This window comes from Neoarius graeffei, chromosome 21 (genome assembly GCF_027579695.1).
Source record: "Neoarius graeffei isolate fNeoGra1 chromosome 21, fNeoGra1.pri, whole genome shotgun sequence".
Taxonomy (NCBI): Eukaryota; Metazoa; Chordata; class Actinopteri; order Siluriformes; family Ariidae; genus Neoarius; species Neoarius graeffei.
Genome location: NC_083589.1, coordinates 25,303,547 through 25,322,275, shown reverse-complemented (window position 1 = coordinate 25,322,275; position 18,729 = coordinate 25,303,547). Strand labels below are relative to the sequence as shown.

Genomic DNA, 18,729 nt, shown 5'->3' with positions numbered 1-18,729 from the left:
TCAAAATCAAAACATTGTGTCACAAGCAATGATTGTTAAAAAAAAATAAGGGGGGAGAGAGAGAGAGAGAGAGCACATCATCTCTAAAAAATGAAGCAGATCCAGCGCCCCCACTGGCTGACTGCAGTATAATGTGTAGCTCCACCCATCTCCATGTGTTTAAATGACAAAATAGCCTATTTTCCATGTCACTTTTTTCATCTAAACTGTCTTTCTATCTTCAGTGTCTAATTCGAACAGTTAGTTTTCACTGCTGATGTTTGCACATTTTTTATTTTCCCCAGGAATTACTTTTTAAAATGTTATTTTACTATATCATTAAAAGGCCTGGATACAATTGGGAATGAAGTAAGTGACAACCTTGGTGATGTGCTGGGCCTTGGTGTTGGGAGAAGGGGGTGAGGTCTACCAGATGAGTAGGTGTACCTGACTTGGACTCTCGTCTCCACTGCGCAAACTCTGGCTCCAAATTTGACAACATGGCGGAGGAATTTTGGCTTCATTTCTACAGAACGTTAGGGCATTGCACCACAATGTCTTTCTTTTTACATTGGTCACAACCAAACTGTCTGTTTCAATAGTGGCATTCATTTGTCATTTTAGTTTTTTTACTGTGTGTTGTATATAACATTTTTATTATTTTAATATTATAGCGTTCACCCGATCATATGACAGCTACCAACCAGGGAGGCTGAAGTCTATCATGTGCTTCCTGTGAGACATGTGACGATACCAACTGTATTTTTTTAACTGCTACTCATGCTGTGTCTCAGGGCAGCGAAACACATTCGGATGAAAGTGCTACGCATCCTCTTCCTAATACATTAGCTCAAGTAAAGGCATGGATGGATGGAAATTTGGGTGCTACAGCAGCAAAGGACATTGAAGTACTAGATAAAGGTGTAAAATTCAACATATCAGTAATTAACGCAGTGCAGAGAGACATTGGATTTTTGCACATAATTGGCAGGGTCACGTAATAAGGTGCAAAAATTCAAGGTATATCCAATAATAATAACAATAACAAACTCGGTGCAAAACTACAACAAGGTGTGAAATAGAGCAACAGCAGACATTCATTTATTCATTCATTCACTCACAGAAACCAAGTGATGGTGCTCCATGTATGCATGGTATGTGTGTATATGAATAAATTCTGTCCTTTTATTTATTATATTTCTATTTATTTTCAATTCTGTTATTGGTGAAATTCAGGGAGTGGTCTGAAATTGCATAAAATTATGAAAATATCTCAAAACATTTGAGTTTCCCCTTAAACCATTATCTATACCGCTTATCCATCAGGGTCGCAGGGACACTGGAGTCAGTCCCAACTGACTTCAGGCAAGAGGCAGGTTCACCTTGAACAGGCCTCCAATCTATCATAGGACTAACACATGATGAACAACCATCACACTCACATTCACACCATTTAAGAGTAGAATTCATCAGCTTTAATCACAATGGAGCAATGAAATCTGTGGATGGGAGCAAAATTAATTCTGTTGATGATTTTTTGTATCTTGGCATTACGTACTATCCTCTGAAAAAGATATGGAGATACAAAAAGTCAAAGCTTGGACTGCTCTGAAAAAAATAGACAATATTTGGAAGTCAAATCTCCCTAAAGACCTGAAACCAGAGTTCTTTAGATCTACTGTTGAATCTGTGCTACTGTATGGCTCAACATCATGGACTCTGACCCACCAACTAGAAAAATCTCTTGATGGGAGATACATGAGAATGCTAAGAGCCATCTTAAATGTTGACTGGAGAACACGCCCTACAATTGAAGAGCTCTGTGGGAACCTTCCAAGAGTAACTTGTGTTCTTCAAGAATGAAGACTACGCCTAGCTAGTCATTCATGGTATAGCAAAGATGAGGTTGTTCGTGATGTCCTTCTGTGGAGACCCTTGCATGGCCAAAAACCATTTGGTAACCCTAAGAAGACATACTGTACATTGATCAGTTAGGAGATTATGCCAGGTGCTTAGTTGAAGACTTGCCAACCTTAATGGAAGATAGAGATGAATGGAGAGCAAGAGTCAGGAGAGTTTGATAAATCATGATGATGGAGTAGCCAGTTGACCTCATCTGCATGTCTTTGAGAGGAAACCAACACAGGTACGAGGAGAACATGTAAACTCCACACAGAAAGGTCCCAGTCAGCTGTCTGGCTCGAACCCAGAACCTTCTTGCTCCGAGGTGACCATGCTAACCACTGCACCACCCTTTACCTGTAACCCATTTATCAAGGTTTACTTATGGTACAACTCAGATTAAAAAAAAAAAAAATCTTTACAATTTTCCCACTTTACCAACCCTACATTTGCATGACTGGATTTATCGATTGACCCATATGTGAGAGGGAAGTTATTGTTCTACTCCAAGCGTGTTACATGAGCAGTAGGCTGAAAAGACAAAAAAAAAGCCTTCTCTATATAGTATCTTCCTGAATCTTCAGTTTGTTCTTAATGAATACACTTCATCAGCTTCCCATTTTTCTTTATCTATCTCAGATTTTTCTCTATGCCTTATGGCCTTTAAGAGCAAAGCAAAGGTCATCCAGCCAAAATTTCCATCCTATTATCACTTCTTAAAATAAACTGTTAAATGAAGATCCAGTCAGCACAAACAACACATCAAGTATATAATTAGGAGTAGAGACATCTGTCCAATTTCTACTTCATCGGCGGATTAGGACATCGGGGTGGAATCACTGGAGTGTAAGTCTGGACTCTTAAAGGTCTCCAGTATATCTTTGCACTAGAGCAACTTAATCCTTTGGGCTTCTTTGTTTTTACTAACGGTCATACGTTATTGATGTAGTACTTTCATTCCCATTACATTAAATACAATCTTTCTTCTTTCCCCAGAACCCATCCCAAACTTTGCGGTCTCTTCATCCCTTTTCCAGGAACTTTTTGTTTTGTGTCATGATAAAACCGACATTCTTCCCAAAATATCTCACTACCTAAACACCAGGCTTTTTTTTTTTTTGGTTCACTCAATGGCTTCATTCATCAGTGAAGTCAGGAGTTTCTCCAAATTGTGCTGGCTTTCAGAATGGCATGTGGTGGAGATGCAGAAGTATATAATAAAGTCTTCAAATAGGCATACTGATTACCATTATGCATCGTGTGTGTGTGTAAGAGAGAGACCACTGAACCAGGGACCTGTGGTGATGCTTACCACTATGAGCTCAGAGGACAGTGACTGGCCTGAACCATGCAGCTTCACAGCTCATATTGTTTGAATTACACTCTGGTCAAACCGTTGTCTAATTGCAGTTTACACTCTTCTCTGATGTGTATGTTCTCTTTCCCCGCAGGTGCCCACTCCGTCATTTCCTGTTGTAGTGAAGATGGGGCACGCCCATGCAGGCATGGGAAAGGTAAGATTCATGACTCATTAATGAAGCTTAGATTCACAGCACAGGATGGATCTCGACCTTATTCCATATTTGGTCTGAGCATCTAGAGTGGAGGATGGTAGATTAGATATCCACCTGATTCGAGGTTCATCCGTTCAATTTCCTGGAACTAGTGGAGATCCAATGGGGATCCAATCTAATCGGAAAGCCATAGCCTAATGGTTAGCGAAGCAGCTTTGAGACCAAAAGGTTGCTGGTTTGATTCCCTGGACTAGCAGGACTGGCTGAAGTGCCCTTGAGCAAATCACCTCTAGCAAGAGTGGTGGTGTACCTTGTGTCTGATTAGCCAAAGAAAAGCTGATGATATAATTATCAGTTCAGGTGATACCTGGCCAAAAAAAAAAGTGGCAATCCTAAAGTGCTAATATTTAAAGTCATCCTCTTGGGATGCCACACATTCCAAATGGCCACTTGGTCATAGAATCATAGTTGCAGACCCTGTACCATACCTTTCTACTTCCTTACTATTGTTATTTGTTGCTACAATTTGGCAATGAGAAACGATTTCGTTTTTCCAACAGCCGTGTTGTTTTAGTGTTTCTGTTGGTATAGACCCTTTTCAGTCACGTGACCTTCGTAAACGCGACCACCATTTTGGACATGTAGCGGACTTCGGCTCGAATCAGTTTGAATGCGAGGAAGGCGACAAACGGAGAACATACAAGAAAAAGGAGCGAGATGCAGAAAATCCCTTCACTATCCAGCGACATAGGGCATTTACAGGGCGAGCAGAGGGAGAGGTATTTGCAAAAATTGAGGTTAGCAGGCTTAGAGAACGACGTTTACCTGCTTCCACCAGGATTGTTCACTGACGTACGGAAGTACACGAAGCCCTCGTCTTTACCTGACTTCGGCCCACATGATCTGTATACCTATGTCGTTAAAAACCCATCGCCATACACATACACGCCAACGTCCGAGGTTCCGGAGCGCGCTCCGGCTTGCTCCCGGAGTGCTCCGGCCGAGGTTCCCCTCAAATTAAGCAGCGCGCGCCGGCTTGCTCCCGGAGTGCTCTGGCTGAGGTTCCCCTCAAATTAAGCAGCGCACGCCGGCTTGCTCCAGGAGTGCTCCGGCCGAGGTCACGGAGCGTGCTCCGGCTTGCTCCGGAGCAAGCCGGAGCGCACTGCTTAATTTGAGGGGAACTTCGGCCGGAGTGTGCTCCGGAACCTCGACCGGAGCACTCCGGGAGCAAGCCGGCGCGCGCTGCTTAATTTGAGGGGAACCTCGGCCGGAGCACTCCGGGAGCAAGCCGGAGCGCGCTCCGGAACCTCGGACGTTGGCTCCGGCAGCTATTTATACTGCATCCGGTGTAAATAGCTGCTGGATCATAATTACAGTAAAGGAAAAACTTGAGACTGAAAGGTTTTAACAGTCATCCAAATGACTGAATGTAAACATTGCTACAGTAACATACCAGCTACTTGTTGACATTAGCTAGTCAACAATAGCTACTACAGAAGAACAAAGAGGTTACAATGGGTTATTTTAACCTATTTGGTTACACACTCGCCGCCACAGAATGTTAACACCAATGTAATGCCTTTTCTGGCTAATTTTATTCATCTTACCTCCAACAAAGTGGTCACTACACAAGCGTTGGTATGCCGCTATCCATCTTCTCCGTCGGTCAGCATCTACCAGGATCCGATAAAATGATAACCCTTGCCTTGTTTGTTGATGGTTACTACATCCAGGTGCACAACAATATAGTGGCATGATGGAAGTCTTGCTGAAAGTAAAAACTTTCTTTGCTGCCGTTCCTCAATGCTGGCTGTGGTAAACTACTGATAGTACATGTCCAAAATGGCGGCCGCGTTTGTCGTGACGTCACGTGAAAAGGGTCCATAGTATAGGTAGACCGCAATTTAAAAAAAAAAAAAATCCCTCCCACTTTTAACCACGCCCACTTCAAGACTTCTGTATGAAATCCAGATTGTATCAGCCACTTATTTAAGCTTGCACAGGATCCTATCACAGCCGATCATTTACAGGGGGTCCAAAAAGTCAGAAACCAACAGGAATAAGACTGCATATACTATCTTTTGTATTTATTTACCCCATATGTATCAGATGAAAATTCAGTCCAAATTACTTGAAACTGGTCTCATTGAATTCAGAACTGAATGCAGAACAACATACTTTTTACAGAATTAAAATACAGTGGTGCTCGAAAGTTTGTGAACCCTTTAGAATTTTCTATATTTCTGCATAAATATGACCTAAAACATCATCAGATTTTCATACAAGTCCTAAAAGTAGATAAAGAGAACCCAGTTAAACAAATGAGACAAAAATATTATACTTGGTCATTTATTTATTGAGGAAAATGATCCAATATTACATATCTGTGAATGGCAAAAGTATGTGAACCTCTAGGATTAGCAGTTAATTTGAAGGTGAAATTAGAGTCAGGTGTTTTCAAGCAATGGGATGACAATCAGGTGTGAGTGGGCACCCTGTTTTATTTAAAGAACAGGGATCTATCAAAGTCTGAGCTTCACAACACGTTTGTGGAAGTGTATCATGCGACAAACGAAGGAGATTTCTGAGGACCTCAGAAAAAGCATTGTTGATGCTCATCAGGCTGGAAAAGGTTACAAAACCATCTCTAAAGAGTCTGGACTCCACCAATCCACAGTCAGACAGATTGTGTACAAATGGAGGAAATTCAAGACCATTGTTACCCTCCCCAGGAGTGGTCGACCAACAAAGATCACTCCAAGAGCAAGGTGTGTAATAGTCAGCGAGGTCACAAAGGACCCCAGGGTAACTTCTAAGCAACTGAAGGCCTCTCTCACATTGGCTAATGTTAATGTTCATGAGTCCACCATCAGATGAACACTGAACAACAATGGTGTGCATGGCAGGGTTGCAAGGAGAAAGCCACTGCTCTCCCAAAAGAACATTGCTGCTCGTCTGCAGTTTGCTAAAGGTCACGTGGACAAGCCAGAAGGCTATTGGAAAAATGTTTTGTGGATGGATGAGACTAAAACAGAACTTGTTGGTTTAAATGAGAAGTGTTATGTTTGGAGAAAGGAAAACACTGCATTCCAGCATAAGAACCTTATCCCATCTGTGAAACATGGTGGTGGTAGTATCATGGTTTGGGCCTGTTTTGCTGCATCTGGGCCAGGACGGCTTGCCATCATTGATGGAACAATGAATTCTGAATTATACCAGCGAATTCTAAAGGAAAATGTCAGGACATCTGTCCATGAACTGAATCTCAAGAGAAGGTGGGTCATGCAGCAAGACAACGACCCTAAGCACACAAGTCGTTCTACCAAAGAATGGTTAAAGAAGAATAAAGTTAATGTTTTGGAATGGCCAAGTCAAAGTCCTGACCTTAATCCAATGGAAATGTTGTGGAAGGACCTGAAGCGAGCAGTTCATGTGAGGAAACTCACCAACATCCCAGAGTTGAAGCTGTTCTGTACGGAGGAATGGGCTAAAATTCCTCCAAGCCGGTGTGCAGGACTGATCAACAGTTACCGGAAATGTTTAGTTGCAGTTATTGCTGCACAAGGGGGTCACACCAGATACTGAAAGCAAAGGTTCACATACTTTTGCCACTCACAGATATGTAATATTGGATCATTTTCCTCAATAAATAAATGACCAAGTATAATATTTTTGTCTCATTTGTTTAACTGGGTTCTCTTTATCTACTTTTAGGACTTGTGTGAAAATATGATGATGTTTTAGGTCATATTTATGCAGAAATATTGAAAATTCTAAAGGGTTCACAAACTTTCAAGCACCACCGTATGTTTATCCATTCTTGAGATATTACAGATCACAGACTGAAAAAAGGGCTTAATTTTTAGAAAACTGCCGTCATATTCTGTCTGAGGATCACATGGTCCAAAATGGGCCTCATTAGCCAATGAGATCAAATGTTTTTTCTTAATAACTTTAATATCTCATCTCATTATCTCTAGCTGCTTTATCCTGTTCTACAGGGTCGCAGGCAAGCTGGAGCCTATCCCAGCTGACTACGGGCGAAAGGCGGGGTACACCCTGGACAAGTCGCCAGGTCATCACAGGGCTAATAACTTTAATATTTTTCAAGATATTTACATGGAGATTGGCAGGCACATAGATGATTGTATACTGAATACAAAGTTTGAAAAATTAGTAAAAAAAAAAGCAAATTAGTATTTCATTAATATTAATTATATAATTTAGGTAAAATGTTAAATTGGTGCACTGAATAAAAAAAGTAATAAAATATTATTTCTAATTGCCTCTTTGTACTCTATAGGCCTTTGTATTTCTAAGTAGGGCCTACTAGTGTTTATTTGAAAGAATGTAAATTATTATTTCAATTAATATTCACAGCTTTCAAGGCAAACCTCGAAAAAACTGTCTGATCCACATCCAGTAAACAATTCACATTAACTGAACTGAAATTGACACTCACGTTTCTAACTTCTGTTTTTTTTAAATATCATTCTGACCACTAAAATCTCAATATTTTTCATCAGAACAACTACAGTTATATTCTAAAATAGTTATTTATGTACATGAATCAGTTTCATACATGTCAACCTTTGGTCAATCAAACCTGTATAACCAACCTCCAAAATCCGTATTTCCCTTATAAAATCCATATAAGATGCAAATTAAAATAATTTACCTAACATTTGAATGATAATTAACAATGATATATCCAAGTTACTTTTTATTCAATATTAATAACAATAAACCTTCAGAATGAATACAAAGCTCCAATGTTTGACAAAAACACAAAGTGTCACTCTAATGTTCTGAATTGTACTCCATGACAGCTTTTTTAGCAGTCTGCACCAATACCTCACTAGGCTGCATGTCACAGCAAGTGTCTGTGTTGATCTTGCCGGAGTGCCCATTCAGAATCTTTTCAGTCGCTAGTGAAAGTCGCTCAGGTTACTTCCCGGTTGGCGGGATTCTCGCAATGCGGTGTGCGCATGATCAAAAGTGGAATGAAGTCTCGCTACCACAAGATACCGCGCGATTTCATAAGACTCTTTACTGGCTGTCTGTGCTTTCTGTGATGTACAGTACGTTTGTAAATGTTATGCGCTCTTTTATCATCGTGGGAATTGATTATAGCTCTAAATAAATATTGAAGTTTTTTTAAAGAATCCGTATAACTTTATTTGTACGCCCGTATACTACGTTTATTGAATCAAATCCGTATAAAATACGGACATTCCGTATAGGTTGACATGTATGCGGTTTGATTTGAAAAAATAAGTAGGTAAAGCTATGAAAACTCCCTTCAAAGTCTCCCGGGAAGCATAACATCAAAACTAGCAAACGGAAAATTTTGCTGAATTCTTCATCAGAAACAGTGAGAGCGAGAGAACATCCCTATAAAAGTTATCTGACTGATATTCATGAGTAATCCAGGCGGAAACCGATCAGAAGAGAGAGAGAGAGAGAGAGCCTGGCCGCTTTCCCGTGACTCAAAAAGAAAAGCACCGGCAGTTTCCCGACGTCCCGCAAGCAGATAGTGAACTCTGTTGTACCGACTTCAACAGATCTTAACCAGATACATTTCTTCTGAAATCAACTCCTCTAACAATTTGTGGAGGAATTTCACCAAACTTGGCAAAAGGCTTTGTTATATGACAGTTATACACATACTGAAATTGCGTTTAATTTGGGCAAATTTTACCAGAGTTATGCCCTTGATTATTAACAAACTTGTACTTTGGTAATTTCATCAAGGTGTGCTTGCTTTCTGAAATCAACTTCCCTTACAATTTTTATCTCCCGCTGGCCGAAAGGCCTGAAGGGGGATTATGTCATGGCGATGTCCATCCGTCCATTCATCCCAGGAAGGGTACTCACCTTCTGAAATCAACTCCTCTCACAATTTTTGGAGAAATTTCATGAAACTTGACAGGATTCTTTGTTATATGTCAGTAATACGCATATTGCATCTCATCTCATCTCATTATCTCTAGCCGCTTTATCCTTCTACAGGGTCGCAGGCAAGCTGGAGCCTATCCCAGCTGACTACGGGCGAAAGGCGGGGTACACCCTGGACAAGTCGCCAGGTCATCACAGGGCTGACACATAGACACAGACAACCATTCACACTCACATTCACACCTACGGTCAATTTAGAGTCACCAGTTAACCTAACCTGCATGTCTTTGGACTGTGGGGGAAACCGGAGCACCCGGAGGAAACCCACGCGGACACGGGGAGAACATGCAAACTCCGCACAGAAAGGCCCTCGCCGGCCCCGGGGCTCGAACCCAGGACCTTCTTGCTGTGAGGCGACAGCGCTAACCACTACACCACCGTGCCGCCCCGCATATTGCATATTTCATTCAATTCAGTTACATTTTACCAGAGTTATGGCAGAGTTGCTAGCTGGGGATTTTTTTTTTTAATACTCAGGTTGTACACAGTATGGATTTGTCCTCAATGCTTTGTCCATTTGTACAACTAGTGAAGCCACTGGTCTGTCTAGTAGTGGGATTGATTTCAGCCCCAGGGCCGGCTCTAGGTCTTTGGCTGCCCTAGGCGAGATTGAGTTTTGCCCCCCCCCCAAGAAAAAAAACCCTCTAATAACATCTAAATAACACTTTAATCTAATCACTCTATTCTATTACTATTAAACAATGTACGGTGCATGGACAATAAACAAGAAGTCATTTTTATCTTTTTCATTATTGTTATTATTGTTATCATTATTAACATAAAGTGTCACAAAGTAAAATGACCACACAAATTCAATACATATCTCCATATAATGGGCAAAAACTCTTCCGCACCCTGTTCAAAGTGTAGTGCATGGACAATAAACAAGAAATTATTTTTAGTTTCTTTTTTGCTATTAAAAGTTAAGTCATCTCTGAAGAATTAACAAATTAAATGAATAAAAAATTCTACACTTCTAAATTGTGCAAACTTAAGCACCCTGTTAGGACATCAATGGGCTGTATTTTCAAACAAAAGTGCTATTATGGGTACTTTGTTATTGAAGTCTATTGCTGTTTGCATCTAGTTAGCTAGGCAGACATTGATTCAGGCGTCTAAAATATTAATTTGCCACTATGATGGTTGATATGAGAGATTAGATCAGACTTACCTCTATACTTGGCTCTATTTGTTTCTTCCTGTAGCCTTCGTTTGCACCCTTGCGCACCCGAGAGTTTGGATTTCTTCATTTAAGCACTTGTAGTCTGGGCTACTTTTTGCAGTGGATAGCCATTCTCATTCCCCGATGAACACCGCTCCCCCCCGCCCCCCTTATAACCTATCATTGTGCATTTTTAGTAGGCATAAGGAAATCATCGACCACTACTGCGTAGGCTACACTTGTTTTTCAACCTTTTTGAGCCAGGGCGCACTTTTTTCAATGAAAAAATCTCAAGGCACATCACCAATAGAAAATGTTGACTGAAACTAAAACGCTGTTGCCAATATTTACAATATACAGTCATTCTGTAATTTTCCATGGTACACTTGATGATCTCTCACGGCACACTAGTGTTCCGCGGTACTAGAGTTCGGCAGCACAGTGGTTGAAAACACTGTACACCACTGATGCACTTGGTAACATCTCCATTCAATAACTTCATCCCTCCTTTTTGGTGGGGTTTTGGTCGCCCTTGGCGCCCCTGGGCACACTTTGGGCTCTAGGCAATTGCCTAGGTCGCCTATAGCAATCGCCGGCTATGATTACATGGCCAAAACAGAGAATAGCCGCGGATGCACACTTGCGCACCCGAAGACACACTATAGACAGGGCGAACCACTGTTGAGCGCTTATTGTTTCATGATTAACAACCACCACCACACCCCATCACACCCCACCCCGCTTTTTTTGACAAATCGCACCCTGACTACATGCTTTGCTGTACAATTAAATTAGGCTAAGACATTATAATGCTGACTCGTTTTCAGAATAGTGGAAGTCATAATTTTTCTCCCCCCATTTCTGCGCCCCTGGATGGACGCAGCGCCCTTAGCATTTGCCTATATTGCCTATGCCACGGGCCGGCTCTGTTCAGCCCTGTAGTTTCTCCATTGGTCAACTGCCACTATCATGCCTCTCTTATACAGGGTCAGAGCTTCCCTGTGTTCTGAAATGTGTATAAAATCTTCTTAGTGGAGTAGCCCAGCCACTTGCTTGGGTCAACGGGTCAGGCATTTAATCTGCTGCATTAGGTGGAGGATCAAGCTTTAGTTTTGGCAGCCTTGATGCCAGCTTTCAGCGCATTAACTGCTGCTGTGCCATGTTCTGGTGTTTCACTCTGAATGCTCTCTTGATGGACTATAAGCACTCTGTTCCAAGGTTGGCCTCTTTCAGCTGCTGTTTTCCCTTTAATCAAGCTTGCCTTTCTTTGCCTAGTGGGCTTTACGGTCACATTTATTGCCATGTCTTCCTGCAGCAAACGGGGAGGTTATATACCGTAGAAGGCAGCAGTTCTTCTATAGCCTGTGAATCATGCATTTGACATTCTACTCAAATTGTGTCAAAGATGTGTATGCGCTTGACTTCATGGTGCAGATTTTACCATAATTTTCTGAAGTGTATGTTTATAGGCACTTCTTAGTGACTTAACCTTCCTCAGCAAGACGAGAATGGGAAAGAGGACGAGCGTGATGTAGCAAGGACCTTTTATAGGCTGCGCACATGAGGTCATGGTCACAAGTTTGCTATTACTGTTCAGCTAGGAGATGGCCACATGGGAAAACTCCACTAGTGCAGTGAAGAAACCGTTCTTCAAGAACAGGTTCAGGAGTGCAGGATGATGGCTCGGTCAGGCACCTCAAAAAAAAAAAAATCATACTTTTCATTTTAACACACCTGTTGAAAGTCCCTTTTAACCTTGGTCTAATCCAACTCTACATCCCTCCCATTCAGTTACATTCATACATATGTACTGTATATGGTATTTACAGTATAAATGCATACATGTTATACCCTCACCGGCCACTTTAATAGGAACTTGTTCTTGATTCTAAGATTCCTGTTCTTGGCTGCAGGAGTGCAACCCAATGTGGTGTTCTGCTGTTGCATGCTGAGATGCTTTTCTGCTCACCACGGTTATAAAGAGTGATTATATGAGTTATTATATCCTTCCTGGCAGCTTGAACCAATCTGGCCATTTTCCTCTGACCTCTCTTATCAACAAGGTGTTTGTTTCCACCCACAGACCTGTCACTCACTCACTGTTTTTTTGTTTTTTGTTTTTCGCACCATTCTGTGTAAACTCTAGAGACTGTTGTGTGTGAAAACCCCAGGAGATCAGCCTTTTCTTATTGAAATATTCAAACCAGTCCAACTGGCTCAAACCAACACCCATACCACAGTGAAAGAAAGTCACACTTTGAGATCACAATTTTTTTCCCATTCTGATGTTTGAAGTGAACATTAATAAACTCCTGATTTGTATCTGCATGATTGTATACATTGTGCTGCTGTCAAGGGATTGGCTGATTTAGATAACTGTATAAAACAGCAGGTGGATGGGTGTTCCTAATAAAGTAACCAGTGAGTGTATGTGTATTGCATGTGTCTCTACATTTTGCTCGCATGATCTTGGTCCAGGGCAGCACGGTGGTGTAGTGGTTAGCGCTGTCGCCTCACAGCAAGAAGGTCCGGGTTCGAGCCCCGTGGCCGGCGAGGGCCTTTCTGTGCGGAGTTTGCATGTTCTCCCCGTGTCCGCGTGGGTTTCCTCCGGGTGCTCCGGTTTCCCCCACAGTCCAAAGACATGCAGGTTAGGTTAACTGGTGACTCTAAATTGACCGTAGGTGTGAATGTGAGTGTGAATGGTTGTCTGTGTCTATGTGTCAGCCCTGTGATGACCTGGCGACTTGTCCAGGGTGTACCCCGCCTCTCGCCCGTAGTCAGCTGGGATAGGCTCCAGCTTGCCTGCGACCCTGTAGAACAGGATAAAGCGGCTAGAGATAATGAGATGAGATGAGATCTTGGTCCACTTGCTCATTTAGACAGAATCAGTACAAAGTTATCAATATTGGATCACCTTTATCCTATAAGGAAACATGTCTATCAAGATATAAATGATTCTCATCATCTCTAGCCGCTTTATCCTGTTCTACAGGGTCACAGGCAAGCTGGAGCCTATCCCAGCTGACTATGGGCGAAAGGTGGGGTACACCCTGGACAAGTCGCCAGGTCATCACAGGGCTGACACATAGACACAGACAACCATTCACACCTACGGTCAATTTAGAGTCACCAGTTAACCTAACCTGCATGTCTTTGGACTGTGGGGGAAACCGGAGCACCCGGAGGAAACCCACGCGGACACGGGGAGAACATGCAAACTCCACACAGAAAGGCCCTCGCCGGCCACGGGGCTCGAACCCGGACCTTCTTGCTGTGAGGCGACAGCGCTAACCACTACACCACCGTGCTGCCCGATATAAATGATTGCTTCTGCTAAATGTAATATTCATACAGAAGTCTCTGAATACAAAAGCTATTCCCTCAGATGGTCAAAATTGGTCCAAAACATCACACTGGTTTCCAATTAGGTTGAGATTTAGTTACTGCGAAGGCAAAAGCATATAATTTCCAGCATTTTCACACTCATCAGACCATCCAGTGCCCAGCTGTGCCTTGTGGATCAGGAAATTGTTATCCTGGAAAAGACCAGTGTGACATTTTTCCATGTCTGTAAATCAGCGGCTGTGCTTTTTTTGCACCACTGAACTTTCAAATAGACAGTACTGTGCGTTCTGTATTATTGAGTCAGTACAAAAACGTCATTTTCCCCAACAAAAAAAAATTAATGTAACAGGAAAAAAGTCATATCAGTAAAGGAAGTAACATATTACATATCAGACCACTTTTCAGATAAAATCATAATGAAGGCTGCTGGGCTGTACCTGTGACTAGTCAGAGTCTCCAGATGTGCTGTGGCAGATTCTCCAAGACAAACTCTTGACCTGTCTTGGTTTGGAGACTGACAACATGACAAGTTTGACCCTGACCAATCATTGTTCGTGTCCGTGTTGTTGGGGAGGAGGGCCAAGAAATTGTTAATCATAGTTATTAAGAAGCACATCGTACGAACTTCTGGGAAAAAAAAAAAATTCTGACATGCTTGACTTTCCGTTGGAGTGTCATGGGGCGTCCTAGATGGTATCTCACTGTTGTTCGATTATGTCAATGCATTTGGATTTATGCTTTCAGAGTCTGGTCCTTGTTATCTTCCACATAAAGCAAACTGCACAAGCTTTATCATTCATATACATTTATAATATAACTGAAGAAACCTCAATGTAAACTTAACCACTTTCTGATTGAGAGTTTCTCAAAGTTCTGAGTTACAGGGCTCCCAAGTGGCCCAGCATACAGCTCGATCATCGAGAGATCACAAGTTCGAATCCAGCCATCCTAGAGAGAAAAACTGGTCATGCTTCCCCTCTGTCAATCACAGTGATACTAGTCAATCATGGGCATGTATGAGCTCATGTATGTGGAAGAGGGCAGGTATCTCATTGTGCTCATTTTTGCTGTATCGAAAATGTATCATCTGGAGATACCACTTTAAAGGAAATTGTAACGAATTGGAATTTCATGTGGTGTAGTGGTTAGCACTGTCGCCTCACAGCAAGAAGGCCCTGGGTTTGAGCCCAGCAGCCAACAGGGGCCTTTCTGTGTGGAGTTTGCATGCTCTCCCCATGTCTGTGTGGGTTTCCACCACAGTCCAAAGACATGCAGGTTAGGCTAATTGGTGACTCTAAATTGACCGTAGGTGTGAATGTGAGTGTGAATGGTTGTCTGTGTCTATGTGTCAGCCCTGTAATGACCTGGCGACTTGTCCAGGGTGTACCCCGCCTTTCGCCCGTAGTCAGCTGGGATAGGCTTCAGCTTGCCTGCGACCCTGTAGGACAGGATAAGCGGCTATGGATGGATGGAAGGAATTTTGTGTATCGTTAAACCCCAGATATCTAGATAGACAGATAGATAGATAGATAGATAGATAGATAGATAGATAGATAGATAGATAGATAGATAACTTTGCATAGTAGGGTACTGTATGTATTTCGCTTACCCCAATACTGCCCATCTTGAAACCACACTTAGCTAGCTAACAGTATAGTTCCAGTCTCTGACTCTGAAATAACTTCATAACTATATGAAAATAATTCAGTTTATAACTTCAACAAAACAGACTTCATGTTAAAACTATAATGAATATCCTGGTTACACAGTTATACTTTGTGACTATATAGGACACAGAAGCAAGTTATTTGTAATCACGTTATCCGTAGATGAGGATGGGTTCCCTTTTGAGTCTGGTTCCTCTCGAGGTTTCTTCCCCATGCTGCCTGAGGGAGTTTTTCCTTGCCACCATCGCCACAGGCTTAATCATTGGGGATAGATTAGGGATAAAATTAGCTCATGTTTAAAGTCTTTAAATTTCTGTAAAGCTGCTTTGCGACAGTGTGCATCGTTAAAAGCGCTATAAAAATAAACTTGATTTTACTTGATAGTGCTCTCTTCTGAGTGTGCTACACTGCCCTGTGACACAGCTTGCGCAGCAGTTCGATGAAGGGAACTGGAAACTGACCAATTGGAGAAAAAATGCAGTTAAAATAGTGACACACGTATACTTATGAAAGCAAAAATGGCTGTTTGTGGTATTCAGAATAATGGGACAGATTGTTCCTGGCTATTAGTCACAGAACAGCCATATTTTGCCTCAAGGCATATTTCAAACCAAGTTTCATGAATCTGGATGAAATATGAAAGATATGATTTATTAAATAGCATTAATGCCTGAGGGTATAAACCTTTTAAAAGGAAACTTGCATAAGGCCATCCTTTAAAAAAAATCCGTTTCCTGTCCACCGGGTGAGCAAAAAAAATTTCAGTCGGGAGGGAGGGATTTTTTTTTTTTAATATATGGATGGATAAGAAATCGCAATGCTGTGTTTGGTTTTTCTTTCAGTACTTTATTACAAAAGCAGACACATTTAATAAAATGACAGTTTAATCAACTGAAACTTGTACAAAAACTTTAAGTTAGCATTTTAAATGCTGACTGCAACATTTGCAAAACTTTTACAAAAGGTACTTAAAATGCCCGACACATGGACTTTTTGTAGTTCTAAATCGAGCGTTAGGCCTAGTTCGGATGAAATTACACTATTAAAATGATCACTGAATGATTTGTTTTTCTGAATCTTTACTATTTTGTTGTTCGCTAGAATACCATTTTGCGATTTCACACTTAAGCAGATGTTTGAAAACTCCGGATCTCCTTCCTTCATGGTGGCTGCCATTTTTTTGTGCCGCACGGCGCATGCGCAGAGCTGATTCAGTTCAGAGTGTGCGTGCACTCGGCGGAGGCAGTAGTGTGTCGGAGGGAACAGAAGCAGAGATGACGCTTATTTTGTCTCCGGTAAACCAGTCTTCTCTCGTTCAATTACGTGCTGGCATCAAAAGACACCGTTGGTTGTAAATGAAACCAAACTGAGTGGTTGGAGTGTATTTTCATACACAAATGGAAAAATGTTCGCTGAGTGTTTGTGTAGCCACCACTGCAGACCGTTGTCGTTGTTGATTCATAGCATGCTCAGCTGCGTGAATGTGTCATGCACCGAAAATAAGAGGTTTACAAGCCAGGAACGCCTCATGATGCAATACGCAAGAAAAGAAAGATTTACTGCCATTTTACTTTGTATTTGAGTAAAGTGAATAAATAAATGGTCTGTGGAAAATACATTTAATCCTGGGAACTGCGTGCACAGGAGTTTATTTTGTGTTTACTCCCCCCCGGCTGGCTACTTATTTGTCATGGCTGGCTAGTATGAGCCTTAGTGGAAAGCCCTGGGAATGCGGAAATGTCAAGTTCGATTTTAGATTTACGAACCCGAAAAAAATGTCGAAAAACCGGCGTTAAAAAAAAAATTTCAACGGCACAAACGGCACTCATAGCCCAGGAGTAATAGGGTTATACCCGGAACAAATTAGTAACAAGCTGAAAATTTCAGAATATGTTCAGAATACCTTTAGAAATAACATACTAAAAGTCCCCGGAAATCCCCCTTGTGCTCTCTGAGAAAGTCAAGATGGCGTCCAAAATGGCTGCCAAATGGAGAGCTGCCCATATCTCAGGCCCAAAACAAAATATTAATGCAATTAAAAGGTCAGAATATATGTTTTGTAGGGTAGGAGAGTAAATTCCAACATGTGTGTATTAATTACATTGTGTATTAACATTATATAATAACAATGTACACATTATTATAACAGTATATTTGTGTATAGTGTGGATCCATTGGTTACTCGTTCACTCCGTATCATCCTATTCTGTTCACAAAACAACAAACAATTACTAGGGGTTGGAGCACTTATTTTCATTAATATTAATTAAAGTAAATTGGTGGTGTAAAATGAAAAATGGCATGTTAAAAGGTCATGCTGAGTTCAGTCATTTTTAAAAGGCCATGCTGAGTTTAGTCATTTTTTGTCCGAACACACTGGCATTGCTAGTAGTAAAGACTGGCGCTAGAAACTCAAAGATGAATTTTTTTCCACCCTTAAACAAGCTTGAATAAATTCCCTACTTCATTGATGGTACAACAAAGGTCCGAGCATTACAACTGAGGCACTGAGAAGTGTTTAAGTCTACTCATTGTTTATAAGCAAGAGCTTTTATTGAGGCAGACCTTTTTGTCATGAAAGTCGCCGGAATGTTGAAGAAGTGTACTGAAACAGCTTGCCATTGTAGTTTTAGAAGATAGAGTTCTCAAATTTAATTTCCCTTTAATATTTTATCAAAGCTTAAAGATGCACTAAATATTAAGGAAATTGATGTCTAATTGTTGTCTTACATTATGTTCATGTATGTAGGTAGCCTACTAAGCTAATCTGTCAATCATGTCAACCATCAAATTCCATGTAATTTCCACATTAATGACCTTGTAATCTTGGTTAATTTTAATTTTAACAGTGTGACAATGGCGAATTTGCATTGCTTGTATGAGAGAACATATAATTTAACATTTTAATTGCATTTATATTATGTTTTATCCCTGAGATATTGAAAAAAATCTCCAATCGGCGGCCATTTTGGACGCCATCTTGAATTTCTCAGAGAGCACAAGGTGGATTCCCGGGGACTTTTAGTATGTTATTCCTAAGGGTATTCTGTACATTTTCTGAAAAATTCAGCTTGTTACTAATTTGTTCCGGGTTGGACTCAATTTTGAGCTAATGCTCTTGGGCTATCACCCGGCCGGTGGACCGGAAACAGAACGTTTTTTAATAATGGCCTAAGGATGTCAATCACAGTGATACTAGCCA

General features: G+C 41.3%; 1 protein-coding gene across 2 annotated transcripts in view; it reads left to right on the top strand.

The window, feature by feature from the left end:
* syn3 (synapsin III) overlaps window positions 1–18,729 on the top strand; it is a 275,871-nt gene that overhangs the window by 201,978 nt on the left and 55,164 nt on the right. For both annotated transcript variants that reach the window (XM_060902881.1, XM_060902882.1), the window contains exon 7: window positions 3,333–3,395. In XM_060902881.1, the coding sequence (XP_060758864.1) occupies window positions 3,333–3,395 (63 nt within the window). The remainder of the gene's footprint in view (window positions 1–3,332; window positions 3,396–18,729) is intronic.